The sequence below is a fragment of the Acromyrmex echinatior genome, chromosome 1, assembly GCF_024713525.1.
Source record: "Acromyrmex echinatior isolate Ae372 chromosome 1, ASM2471352v2, whole genome shotgun sequence".
Classification (NCBI taxonomy): domain Eukaryota; kingdom Metazoa; phylum Arthropoda; class Insecta; order Hymenoptera; family Formicidae; genus Acromyrmex; species Acromyrmex echinatior.
In genome coordinates, this window is record NC_141852.1 from 14,417,031 (window position 1) to 14,432,485 (window position 15,455).

General features: G+C 32.7%; 1 protein-coding gene across 4 annotated transcripts in view; it reads right to left on the minus strand.

Annotated features, from left to right (window-relative positions):
- Positions 1–15,455, minus strand: part of LOC105146935 (uncharacterized) — a 104,396-nt gene that overhangs the window by 30,097 nt on the left and 58,844 nt on the right. For all 4 annotated transcript variants that reach the window (XM_011057586.2, XM_087408608.1, XM_011057585.2 and 1 more), the window contains exon 4: positions 1,853–1,971. In XM_011057586.2, coding sequence (XP_011055888.1) covers positions 1,853–1,971 — 119 coding nt within the window. The remainder of the gene's footprint in view (positions 1–1,852; positions 1,972–15,455) is intronic.

The following is a 15,455-nucleotide window of genomic DNA, read 5'->3' on the forward strand; positions in this document are numbered from 1 at the left end:
ATGTATACGATTTTTACTCGAGTCATTCATCGAGCTGTTAGTCGCTGATATATGTATATAAACATATGTATGCATGTATTTTACAAGGCAACAAGCAATAAAAGTAACAAGACATTTTGATTCTGTGTTTCGCATCTTACTATATGTATATATTTATTTAAGTAAGTATCACTTTATACATCTGCGTATTGCGGGTATTATGGAATCGATGTCGTCGAGTTATACATATTTTTTACATTCATAGTAAACGTGTCAAAAATTTCGATGAGGGTCGAGTAACTCGGAATCGAAATTTATTTTATTATCGAAAGATCGAGGATTGCACTCACCGCAGAAACCATTGAGCTCAGGTTTTCTGATCCCTATTTCATGGCTCTCGTAAATCACATTTCTCATATAAATCAGATCTGTTTGCTTATTTATTTAGTTATTACTTATTTATTATTCTCAAGCCAATTCCGGGTATTTCGTTATATAATTTATAAGTGAAATGTAAAATTTCATATTATATATTGACGTTACCGCGATGTGTAAAATATATAAAGTGTATAAAATAAAAAAAAATTAATAATAAAAAAGCTTTAATAAGAATGTAACAAATGAAGGATTATTTCCTACTTTCCTAAAAAAAATCAAATAAGTTTATTTTTAAAAATTTGAGTTATAGTGCCAAGTTGTTCTCTATCAATAGTTATATTATGAATTTTATTCCGGTAAGAATCAAATAAAAAACGAGAAATATAATAGTTTCACATTTGCTTTTGTTAATAACAATTTGTAAAATTATACAAATAAGAAAATAATGCTTAATACTTTAAATAATATTTTCTCTATTTTTGTTATTATTAATACCATAAGAAAAGGTAAGTGTAAAATATTACAGGACAAATATGTAATAAATATAATATTTCCTCAGAAACCAAAGTCCAGAGATTTTTACTTGTTTTTTAAATGAGTCTTCAAAATATTAATTAAAGTCTATAATTTTGTTTTTATATTCATTTTGTGTGTGTGTGTGTGTGTGTGTGTGTGTGTGTGTGTGTGTCAAGGAGAAAATTACTATACAGTAAACATTTTAAAGATAAATTATTTATTTGTTCGTTTCTTAAATATTTAATCCTTTAATTATACGTAAAACAACCAAGATATAATCAATAATCATGAAGCTGAATATCTCTCAAAACATTCAGAATTTAAGAAACTTATTATTATACGCGAGGTAGCGTGTCTCACCAGCAGGCCGCAGCTAATTTGAAAGATTATGCGAATAATTCGACGGTTCTGACATTCCAGAAGCGAGAGAGCTTGAATCCTCTCGGAAAGTAAAGATTAAGGGATACACATTCGACAGTCAGAACACATTAACTCCAGTTACTTAACCATTAAAACACCCATGCGCACAGCAGAAAACTTATTAATATGATGCATAAAATATGCATAGAACACTCAAGTATTCATGGTACATGTCGCGATCATTACAAACTTTTGCGTTTCATGAACAGCATCGTATTCTAAAAAGCCGCTAAGGTGTAGTTTATAAAGTGGTTGTCGTTTCGCGTTAGTCTCTATCTAAAGAAACCGGCTCTATCGGTTCTTTTAAGAGCAAATCCTCTTCCTTTAGAGAAGAAAGTTGACTGAGTACGGCCGCGGTAATCCAGCCGAAAATTGCCTGGATCGCGAGAGAAAATATGCTCTACGTTTGATACCCGAGCGCTTCGCCTTATACATGAAGCGGGAGATAGAGATTTATCGAACGATCGCGTGGACCGATCCAAAAGGGCAAAGAAGCTATCAACCGTGCGATTCATAAATTCAAATGAAACAGCGACGAGGGATCGTTTATTTCACTCACCCGAAAGGCGTCTCGCAATTCTTGCTCTTCCTGATGTTGATCTGTAGGCGCCGCCGTGCTCGCGCCGCCGATATTGCTGACGATCTCGACGAATTCCTCGAAACTGACGTTTCCATCACCTGAAGAAAAATCATAAGCATAAACGAATAAGTTGTTGGATGAGCAAAAGATTTAGGCGTGCAGTAATTAAGTTGTCAAATTAGGATGAGGCTCTCATATATTTACTACATTTAGTCAATGAACAAATATGAAGACATTTACAATGTTTGTCGAGAATTATAGTACGTGTATAAAAAAAGAACAAATCAATAATGATGTTTATTTAAAAATATTATCTTGAAAAAAAAGTCTCGATTTAAGAAAAATCCACTATAACGCTAGTAAATAATTAGTGAACAAAAATTATGTACGTGCGTATTAATTAAGCATTCTAGTAAATAATTAGCGTAAGTTTTCCTTATAAAAGAAAAAAAATAGTAAAGATTTAAAGATACAAAAGATATATATTTTTAGTAGAAATACATGTGTAATTAAATAAATATAGAATATTATAAAGAAAGATAATAAAACAGAGTCAAAATTTTTCCATAAAGGACGTTTCAAATTGATCAATCTCTATGTTGCCTGAACTAGAATACGAAGTTAATTAAATAAGAAAATTTCTATATTTGGTCAAAGCAGATCTTACAAGTTACTGGTTAAATATTTCTGCGTAAATTTACACATTTGATTCTGCAAACTGCACGCCTAAATCTTTTTTCGGTTTCAAAACTCTATCACGAGCAGAACCAGAGTAGTAATATCACTTACTAAATTAACAAGCAGGGCTTGTAATTAAATTTATTTTCATCTAAATTCGTATCATATAATATGAAGCTTAAAATTATCTAAAATCCGGGGAACTTGTGAAAACGCATTCTTTTCTATATGAAAGCTTTGTTTTGCAGCAAGTATTTTCTAATACTTGATTGATAATTGTGAATAAAAGAAATGTTCTTTTATTGCTTTTAAAAAAGAGAGAGAGAGAGAGAGAGAGAGGGGGGGGGAATGCGTTTATATTCATTAGAATTTTATGATTTTATATCTTACAACAGATTTAAAATGAGTTCAGAAACTTCACCCGAATATTCTTGTTTTCTTGTTTTTTAAACTTAAAGATATTTTAAGTTTAAACGTTTTTAGGTTTTTAGATTTTCATTAAATAAAATACTAATATTGGATTCAAATCTTAAAATCCTATAAAAAAATTTAAAATTGAAATACCAGCTTGATCAAAAAGTTTCCGGAAGAGACCACCAGGTGATGCTCTGAGTCAGCTGATTTGAGTTCTTTTTTTTTGGCTAGGTTGCCACATCTATCATTGACATTTCCATCAAACTTTATCGCCATAGTTTGACATTTGTAAAAATTACGCCGTCTTGAGTACATCTACCTCTGCGCGTGTTTTCGATTTTTTACAGTTTTAAAAATGGAGTTGAATTTGCAACAACGAGTTTGTATTAAATTTTGCGTTAAAAATGGATTCAATGGTGCGAAAACCTTGGAAATGTTGGGAAACTGTTTCGGCAGTGATGTTCTAAAGAAAACAATCGTTTACGAGTGATATGAACGCTTCAGAAGTGGTCGTGAATCCGTCGAGGATAACGAACGCAGTGGCAGGTCGTCGACATCGAAAACCGACGAAAACATCAATAAAGTGAGAGAAATGTTGGCCAATAACCGCAAATTAACTATCAGAGAGCTGGCAGAGGACTTAACATTGCTTATGGATCCGTTCAGGACATTGTAGTGGGTAAACAACTCGTGGATTTTGCACCATGATAACGCACCGTTGCACAGTGCCATCATTATCCGTGAATTTTTGGTCAAGAACAAAACGAATACCATCCAACAGCCATCGAATTCACCCGATATGGCTCCCTGCGATTTTTTTCTGTTCGATCGAGTCAAAAAACCACTGCGGGGAACGCGTTTTAACAGCCGAAAGGAGGTAATGGAAAAATCGAAGACGACTCTGATGGCTATACCAATAATAGAGTTCCAGAAATGTTTCGAGAGCTGGATCAAGCGCTGGCATAAGTGCGTTGCAGTCGCTGGAGAGTACTTTGAAGGGGACAATATCACTTTTGATGAATAAACTTGTATTTTGAATTTTCTGAATGAATTCCGGAAACTTTTTGATCAAGCTAGTATATCTTTATTAAATATTTGTTTTGTAAAGATGTTTTAAATGTTAACACTGTACTTTTTACAATGTAGTAACGGAACAGAGCTTCTACTCTTTTTGCTTTCTCTTAATCTTGTTCTATGAAATGATGGAGAGGTGGAAGAGTTTAGTTCACGAGCAAAGTATTGGACAGGCCTGCTACAAGACATAAGAATATATTGTGGAATTTTGATGAAAATGAACAGTCGTGCAGGACTCTCTTTTCTGTCTCTTCTTCTTTCTCTCTTTCTCTTACTTCAAGAATAGAAGAAAGCATTTCTTTTGTCCACAATTACAATTTGTTTATTAGAAAATATTTGCAGCAAAATGAGATTTCCATGTGGCGTAAAAAAATTGCGAAAGAAAAATTGTAAAAAAATTAACTGATTTCAAACATTTCACTTATAGATAAATTTTAATCCTATTTTATCAAAATTGAAATATCAATTAATTTACAACTTATTTTTTAAATTTTATTATTTTAATATTTTTCTTTAACAATCATTTGGTTTAACGACCGGTGTAATAATTATCCTACATGATTTATCACAAAAAGATTTGATAATAATATGACTAGATTTTCAGAAGAAACGAGAAACTGATCGGTTCAACTTATCTTCTAATAATTGTTTTTATATAAGCTTTTTTAAGATGGAATAAGATAATGTCGCAGTCCTGTACAATAAATGGCAATAATAAATCCGACGACCTTTTTAATTAAATGTGATTTAATTGCGCATGTAGAATAGAGAAAAGCCTGATTACAGAAAGAAGAATTTCTCTCAGTCGTTTAAATGCAGATCCAACACTCCTGAGTTCTCCGAGGGGCTGGAAAGGGCAGCCTTCTGATTAAAGAAATTAATTCATTCTTAATCTAGACATTGAGTTTTTCCCTCAACTTTTCTCAGTTCTTCCTTCGGTAAACCGAGCAAGTTCAATAAAAAAATCTGACTGACCGTTTTGAGTGTACAATAGTTCCTTATTGAAGGGACGGGAGTCACGTTGATATTAAATACAGCTATCTCGCTATGCGTTTGTCGGGCACTCCACGTCGAACGCGAGAAATCTTTCCCGCATTCCGGTAAAGCAGTTCCACGGCGTAAATGCTTTCCAGCCTTCTAGGCGGTCGTCGGAACCCCTTTATCATGCTAGACGCGTCATAATAAGAGGGAAGTACACGGCAATATTCGCACAAAAGCGCAGAAGAGTGGGCGCGAGAGCGAACGAACTTTATACACTCTGCGATCCGGAGTAATGCCCTTGTGAATTTTCTGAATGCAGAATTTTCCCCGCGTAAAAAAGTACCGTGCGGCATCTTTCTCCTTAACTTTTAAGAGAGTTTTTTGTCGAGGCTGATTCTCAGCTTGTCGTATTCTGCTTCGTGCGAACGCTTAATTACGACTTCCCGCGCGCGTAGTACTTGCTATTAATTCATGGCCCTCAAAAATGGCCGTCGCGTAATTCTTTCATTTACAATGTCGGTTTAAGGAATATTAAAACTGTTACTTCATCATGATCTTATGCTCTTAAAAATAATTTAATGTATTGACATTATTAATCAATATATTAAATTATCAATATATTACATTATTTTTAAGAGTGTAAGATGATATTGAAATGAATCATAAACTGAGAACAATATTTTTATAACTATAATAACATATCATCATAATTATTACTGCTATAATATTAGTATATGTATTCGTAATAAAAACTACCGTTTCTTTACTTTAAAAGTGATACAATTAAAAAAAATTTTCCAGGAAAGAGGAAAACTAATTTTTAACTTAACAAAAAATTATTAATTAATATCAAATAATATCAGCAAAAAGAATATACTCTTAGAAATATATATGATCAAACGTCACTTTTGTTATTTTCATATAATCAATCCTTAAAAAGTAGTCTTTCTGAGTTGTAAATCGTAACGATTTTGATAACAAATTAAATATATGCATATAATAGAACTATACACAGTTATTATTACAATATTATTATAGCAATATTAACCATAATTATGGTGAGATGTAATTATAATAAAAAATATCAAAGATTTTTCTCTCAATGTACGACGAAGATGAAATAAATGTTTTCTTTGGCAAAAAGTAGGAAATGCCATAAAAGTACATTTTACAATTTATGAATGCAAATAGTTTTTTTATTTTTATCACGCAGATATTATCAACACAAGAACTAGCGTTTCATTTTCATATATGAAAAATTGTTGTATAATCTGTTCATTTTATCCATATTTTAAAGCATTTTATGTAACTTTCGTTTTTACAAGCATTTGCTTAAATAAGCGAGAACAAAAGCATGTATGTGAGTGTACTTTTGCTCCATTTCACCCAATGTTTTCCGTTCCACTACATTAACGGCGCGAACGGGACAAAAATTCGCGAGCACGTAAACAAATATAATCGAGAAACCAACGTGTATCGATCGTTGCGGAGGAGGATTGAGTTCGCGGATCGGGTTAACATTCGGTAATATTTGAAAAAAATAAATCACGAACGAATGCGGGAACACGTTTCAATCGGAACATTGAAGACCATGTCGAGGATTTGAACGATTCGACGCTGGCGCCGAATAATTTGCATAATTCGATCACTGCCTAAATAAATGCGATGTTGTTCGTGCGACGTTACAATCCATTTCGTATCCGTCAGTCATCCCCAAACGAGCTAATTCCTGCGCCACTGCTGACAGATCCGCGCTGGACCTGCAGCATGGCGATGAAGTCACGTATTATACAACACGTAATCATAATTTTACATTGCACGTCTAACTAAGAGAAAGATAGAAAAGACTCGAGACTTTAACATTGTTAAAGGAAGAAAAAAAAATAGTCATTTTGTACACGGAAAAAGATGTTGTATTAACAAGATTAGCCAGCGGCAGTATAATTGGAAATAATCTTGTTATATATTATTAAATAACAGTATTAATAAAATAAACAAAATTAATAAAATAACATTTTATTAAAACAAAAGCGTGATGTGTTGACAGGATTAGCCAACAGCAGTGTAACTGAAAATAATCTTGTTTATACACTGTTCGGTTTAATGAAATAAATAACAATTTTATTAAAACAACAGCATGAAGTATTTATTTCATTAATGTCGTTATAACAAGACAATTCTTAATTAGGCTGTTGTCAGTTAATGCTGTTAATACACCATTGTTTTCATTATTATACCTTACATTATAATACAATTTTTACAAATTAAAATGCTTGATGTTCTATAAAAAATTAAGGAAGAAGACAGCTTTTATTTTCGAGGATTTCTTTTATTCTGCGAGTTAATAGCATTAATATATATGGTACCTTTCTTCAACTATAAAAATATAAAAAATATATGAATAAAATATGAAAGAGAGAGAGAGAGAGAGAGAGAGAGAGAGAGAGAGAAAGAGGAGATGTAGTTAATCCATTAATGTCTAGAGAGAAAAAGAAAAGAAAGAAATTATGCCCTGTATAATAGAATACTATTTTTGGGGAAAAGAATTTTAATAAGTTAACGAATTTTACCGAGTTACTTTTTGTCATGTCATTTTCTGAAATTATTTAATTTCTGCTTAAAATTTAATTGTAAAATTTTTTTGTTATAACAAAGATTCGAAAAAATATCCGATTAAAGCATACAGATAAAAGGCATAAATTTTAAATAAAGAATATCCACAATATTGTAAATAAGTTTCAGTCGATATGATTTCAGTCAAGATGATTCTTTCTCTTCTTTTTCCGTTTGAATTTCTGTTCTAAATTCTGTAAAGTTACCGCTACTAGACCGCAATTCTATCTTGTTACAGTTGATAAGTTCTTATCAAGTATCTGTCTTAGATATGTATAATAACGTTTGATTCGAGAGAAATATAAGCATAAAAGACAAAATTTCCATTCTAAGAATCGCGTGAACAAACTTTTTTTTATTACAGTGATATTTACCTTTTTTGTATTACAGTGATAGTGAGTTGCTTTCAAATGTGTAGTAGCTGCAATAAAGAATCTTTCAGGTGACTAATACTCTTTTCCCTTTTGCTTTTCGTTTATTTGTCTATTGTGTGTTTCTAATATTTTTATTGATCTCAGATGGTTTTATCCAATACTGAGAAAAAACGATTTGATATTTGTGACTATAATTGTAAGATAAAATAATTATTTATAGTTATTATTGTTCTATATTGTTACTGATAATAGTTATATATAATTCTACTAAAAAATATATAGTTGCATCGAAAATCACTATAATTCTATAAGTTTATAATCATTATATATTTCATTATAAATTATAATTATTTTCGATGCTAAATAATCTTGGTCAAAAATAACAAGCATTTTTTTCATTAATCTGGAATTCTTGTATTGTTACTTATTGATTATATATAATGTTGAGAAAAACATTATATATATAAGTTTAAAGGATTTTTGAAACAGAAGATAATTTATTATAGCAAATTCCATAAATCAATTTTTTAGCTAAAATTATAAATAATGGTAAATAAAATGCCTAATATTTTTGGCCAAGGCTACATATATATATATATATATATATATATATATATATATATTTTGTATTTATAACACGGAGAGAATTTTTTTCTTATAATTTATTCTAAAAATATAGTAGTCGTGGGACAACATTGTATTTCGAAGAATTTTATTAGTAAATCTCTCTCATTCATTAATAAAACTACAATAAAGTATAAAATAAGTCTGATTAAATTTACTGAAGCATGATAAAAATTTTTAAAATATTGTACCACAATTACCATATTTTACTCTCTAAATCTGAATCAACGTATAGTAACTAATTAAATACCCAGTGACATACTTAGCATTGATAATCAGTGAAGTTTAACTAAAAAAAAAAGAATGTTTATATAACTAAAATACTGACATTTTCACGTTAATTTAAATCTTCCAATACCGTATTCATTGAATTTAAGCACTAAAACAAGGTCAATTAGATCACATAATAAAGATTAGCAAGTTAGAGATCTCATATTTAATTCATTGATTACTAATGGCATACTTTACACTGATATCAGTGATTATCCACTGATTCAGATTTAGAGAGTAAGAGTAAATTTTAAGAGAGAAAATTCTCTCCGTATATTTTGTCTTTTTTTGTATCTAAAAGTGTTGTATGTAAAATTGCAATAAAGATAATATAAATTGTTACCAGTAGTATAAAAATAGAGCACCTAATCATAATTATTTTATCACGCAGTTATATATAATCACAACATACCAAATACTTTTTTCTCGATTCAGATTATTTCATTTCAGAATAAAAAAAAACGCGAGCAAATATTACCTATCAATCTCTTACACTGAATCTGTTATTCACTGACATATTTTTCGGCGGACTTAACTTTTCAAATCTTTCTTACATCCGTGATTCTGACGATTGGAGAACGTGCGCTCGTTTCGCTCTTATTCTCCTATAAAATGTAGCGTACGGAAATGTGTGTCGGAAATGAAGAAAATATGCGCGTGCATTGGACAGCCTTTCTCACGATGAAAAATCCCCTCCGATAAAATCTACAATCGGAAACGATCGCACGCCTCGACGCGTCTTTTATCGAAGCTGTCGAGACGTGGAAGCGTACGCGCGCGTTTTTTAAAGAGTTCTCATTTGCAGCGTGCCACCCACCCTCAAGATTTCCGGCTGCAGCCGACGTCATAGACTAAGCGCCGGCCTAAGCGGATTTTAGCCGGATAACTGTCGGTGTAAACGGGATTTAGGTGACGATAATGCCGTCGGAAGGAACACCCTCGAATGCATTGCCTCGGGAATTTTGCGGTGCGTATATATGTATACACGCATACACACATGTTGACTTTTGCAGCAACTTCCCGTTGCAGCACTTCATGCGTGTATGCAGCGGCACGCATGCAGACCTGCGCGTGCGGAAAATGCCGGTGTTTGCGTGGGATCAACCCGCTCTCGTGCGATCTGCACGGATGGTTGAGTGTGTAAACGCGGACTACGTGATAACGATACGTGCCCATTTCCGCGAAGAATGTGAACATAAAGTGTGTTACAACGTCGGTAAAATATAACGTTATCTTGCACTTGCAAATTCGCTGGCAATAACATTCAGGTAGCGAACCGAAGTATGTATCCGTTTGGACGACAGTTTACGATGTACGACGAATCATCTGACATTTTGCGTACGTGACTATTTGGCATTTCTGCCTTTTTTACAGCTTTTCTATGTTGTTTTGTTTATGCTAAGTAAGGTGACATCTTCATTTGCGCAATGAAGGTTCTTGGAAATCATTATGATGTTATGTCACCTAAGATTTCGAAATTTTGAATAATTATTGTTGATAAGCAGAAGATCTATGTGGATGCTTATTTATTCGTGGATCATTGATAAAAATGTATAACATTTGGTAATTTTTTAAAAACATAATAAAATATAGTATACATATATATTAATGATACGAAATAGTTGTCTTGTAACTTTCCTAATCTCATTCTTTGACTAAAAAAATTCTAAAAATGGCAATTTAAAATTTCAAGTTTAGAAACTTCGATATCTAAATTTGTAAAAGTATAATATAAAATATTTAAAAAATATAATAAACAAAAAGATTATATTATATAAAATTCTAAGAATGCTACTCATGAAAATAATTGCGATTTCAAGAATTCGAAACTTCAAATCATTGAAAATAATGATCGATAAATCAAGAAAATACAATCGATAGGTTACAATGTAAAATTTCAAGAATTTTTCATTTCTAAGTATTGCCCACATTTCTGAGAATTTTCTACATTTCCAAGAATATTTTGAATTTTTAAGAATTGCGAACATTTCTAGATTTGTAATCATACATGACATTTCTAGATTTGTAATCATACATGTCATTCTTGAAAATTGATGAAGTATTGAAAGTAAAAAACAAGCTAAAGGAAATCAAGCTGCAACTAAATATTTTAATTTCAACAAATAAAATTTAATTTTTCTTTTTATTTACATTATAAGCAGGAATATAACTATAATCATTTTAATAGATTACAATTTATAAGATATTAAATAGACAGAAATCAATTTTATCATTAACAAAATTACATAAATGTCAAATTATTGACATACTGATTTATCAAATAATTCCAGTTTCTGTCTTGAGTTCTTCTTTTTAAGTTTCCGAAAAATTATTGCAACACTGAATAATAAAAAATTTCAGATATTACAATTACATTTTAAAATAGCAGACATTTTTATAGATCATGTTACAACCAAAAAAATTGGCATTTAAAAAAAATACATCTTTTGAATACGCGTGTTATTCTGAGTTTAGCTTTTAGCCAAAATAATAAATCTCGGTGAAATTTCGGTCTATGTGGCAGTGTTTAAAAAATCAACATTATAAAATCAACACAACTTCGAGAGAACAATTTTAATTACGCTACTTTATCCGTAGCTTTATCTTTCTATTAATTAGACAAGGTAATGTTTTGCCGAGGAAAGTTCAAAAGTATCCCATAATTAGATTCTCCGATGTTGTGTTAGCAGTGTACTTTTGGACTATAAGAAGCTATGACTACAATTACCTAGAATGAGAGCAGGCGGGCGATTTAATCGAGAGATTACTCTGATTCCACACAGAATCTCGCGTAGAATTAATCAATATGCGATTACAATCATCGATCTGACCCACATAATTCTCTGATCTCCATTTCGTAGTAGGTAGCCTATGAACTGAACGTGTGTGCAGAATATCATCGTGGATGACAGTCACACGTACGCGTACGTATTACAATTACACGTGTAAGCTCACAGGGGTGGACGCCACCCTGATGTGTACAACCTCCCGATGGGGGTATTTTCTGATATAGCGCGGATTCGTCGCATTATACCATGTATCACATGCTCCACGTACGTATGTATGCGCGGGAATACAAATTGACTGCGTGTTACGATACGGATCGAGATTCCCGATGAAATTCCGTAGGCGCGTAACTCGGGTAAGGGGACGATCAAGGAGAGATAGGGATCTCGTGCCTCTCGCTCTCGCCCCTTCGGAGGATCCCACGGAGGAGAGTGGATCAATCACGTGACCCGATGAAGAAGCCCCGCGGTGTTAGCATATTACGAATGTCACGGCCGCATAGTAGCCCCGCATACTCCCGAAAATGCTCGTGCTCTCGTTTTTCTCACTCGTCGTACTGTATCGCGTACATGTTGCAAAAAGCGTCGATTGGCTTCGTTTCGTCCACCCGTCCATCCGTTTTGCATCTATGTATCGTTTTTCCTTGCTTTCTCCCCTTCCCGCTTCTGCAGCTCGTTCTCTTTTTTTTTTCTGTTAATCCGTTCAGTCGTTAAAATTCTCATTAAACCTGCGGATATGGCGATCATTCCACGTTTTAGACGGTGACTGCCTATCCTAACAAAGGTACAAGTTACGTAACGAGTTACATATCTCGCGTAACGAAGATAAATTCTAATAATTTTCTAAAAAGGGAAAAGAATGACAATACTTCATGTTCGCAGCTTTTCACCTTGTGGTACGGCAAATTTAATGATTAAGTCAATTGACAACCGTTCACTGTTACAAAATGATAAATGTCGTTAGAGTAGCGCTGTTTTCAACCGGAGATTCCGATTTTTTGAATGAATTTTCGACTCTCCGGCAGACACAGAAAGTCTCCAACTTATTGTTTTAATTTTTGATAACCTTTTTTTAATTCGTGAATAGTCACCTCGGGTTTGTATATCCTAACAGCAAAAAAATGTAAATTATTGTAAAATATTTTGTTTTGAAATATATTCGATTATTAATTTAACATAATATGATTTATGTTATTTAAATATTTTGTTGCAATATAACATTTATTAGTATCAAAATAACAATTTATGAGTAATTACACAAATAACATAAAAATAAGGTATCTTAAAACATAAACTTCAAAAAAATAATAAGTAAATAAATCCCTTTCCCTTTCTTAAAGAGAATACTATTAGAAAGTAACAATTTTGATAGTGATAGTCAACAATGGACCAGCAGGAGAGCCATCGATTTCCAGCGGAATATTAGTCGAAAGGTGGCAATGAGGATTCGTTTTCATCTCTTAATTTGCGCTCTTTTCTCGAGTCTCTGGGATCTCTCGACTTCCGACTGTCATGGCGGATTTGTGGGTCATTTCGTTTCGTTTGTTAAGTGTCGCGGTAGCGCCGGCACGAAAACCACTTGCGGAGACGAGAATTTAATTCTGGCGCGGACACGCGCTCGAGGATATGAATCGAACTACTAAACTCCCGCGTATGAAGGACTTGTGTGGTCGGGGCGCGGTTTCCCTCGCCTTTTGTTCTTCATGATTTCATATATATATATATATATATATATATATATATATATATATATATATATATCATCGGGAGTGGAAAATAGCGCTAAATTGTAAATAGCCAATATTCCGAATCCGATAACATCGACGATCGAACGATCTTCAATTCCGTCACGTTATCCTCATCCTTCTGAGACACGCAAAACGAAAGACAGAAATAGAGAAGTCAATAGAAAAAGTGAATCAGAGTTAGAATCAGAATCATCATTTATTAGACTTTCTGCACTGTTAAATTCATAGTAGCAAATTATACCCAATTTGAATTATTCTTAATCATTTCTATTGCCACTGCTCTCATTCGATATGTCGTTAATTTAACTAAAACAAATAATTTCGTCTAAGAAAATGTATAAAACTTGACTCAAATTTTATTATTTAAATACATACGTAATAAAGACGTTGCTTATTTTGAAACTAAACAAGTCAACCATAGAAATAAATTGATTTACACATATAAAGAGTTAAAAATAACAAATATTATTTCACTCAAAAGATTAAAGTTACCATTGCTCCTTTGATATAATAGTGTTCCAGTATGGAACTACGTTCCGTAAAGTGTACAAATATTACAAAAAAAAGAACAAGTTGCAATAATTTAGTTGCAATAATTATAACATAAGATGTAAAAAGAAAACAAAAAATAAAGATAGAAAAAGAGAGAAATAGAAGAAAAAGGAAAAAAAAGAGAAGCGGCAAAACAACAATATACGGGGTAATCTAGATTGCGATACGTCGAGACCGATGGAAACGAAGGCGATTCGCGAAAACCGGATGGTATTTGCGGAACGTTATTACTTTCCGCCGAATAGGAGATCCATCGCGCGGTTAGATCGATCGATATCTGCGATATCGTTTCGCCCTGTAACAATGATACGTACTCACGGAGAATTAAATCGTGAAATAAAAGCGATAGAAAGACGGATGCGCGCGTGGAAGCTGCAGACGGATTGTTGTAAACGCGCTGAAACCTGATCTATACATACACGAAATATTTTCGAAATAGTGATTTTCTGACAATAGAAAACCAAGGGAAACTCAGGCTGGTTGCAATCGCGGAAACTTTCCATCGATTGTTGCAAATTAGTGTATTGAAGACTATAGTAGGAGATGTGAAAAAGATAAAAGGAAGAAAAACAGTGGTGCTTTTGTATCTTTTGATGTATCATACAAAGCTAACGGAATTCGAAAAAACAATGTTTGTTCGAGTGAGACTAACTAAAAGAGAGAAAGCGGGATTGTTCCCTCAACGTGTATAAATATGAGGAACATTAAATTATCTTCTAATTTAGTGTGAATATGAATATAAAATTGAAATTTAATATCGGGTTATTTTTACACGGCGTTATTATTTTACAGTAAAGTTGATTGCTATACGCGCTGTTTAATTAATAAAGTTTGAGCTTTAAAAACGACTCTGTTTTTGGTTCTATTTATCCCGAAGGTATAAAAATGTATTTGCATTTTTACAGAATGGAATGTAATTTAATTCATACGTTGTAGTATCCACAATTTTTTCTGATAGTTCAATTTTTATCTCAGGGGAAAAAGAATTTATTTTTCGAATAAGTGCTGAATGTGCTGTATGCTGCTCGTTGCCAGCATCACCGGTATCATTTAATATTGGTTGGTACACATATCGAGGGACGGTTTTAACTTATTCATCACGACGATATGCAATCACTATAAATCTTTGGCGCGACGTAATAGTTACGATTGCGATAACTTCGCAAACTGCGCGTCTCGTGCATGTGATGTTATTCATAAAGTGATTCTATTAGAGGAAATCACGCCAACAAGGAAAGTCCGAGAAACCGAGCAGGGACGAGTCTGAATTGCATTTGATCTGGTCCTGGGATGTGACGACCGAGAGTTTAACGTAACTTTGGTCATTTTCCTTTTAAGGCATAATCGACATACGTCTAAAAGGCATAGTTGACATAAACGTCGTTCTATCCTTCTTGACAGACAATGAATAATAAAAAGATCTCTCCATTTAATGGAATATGAAGCGACACAAACATCGTCGTTGCAT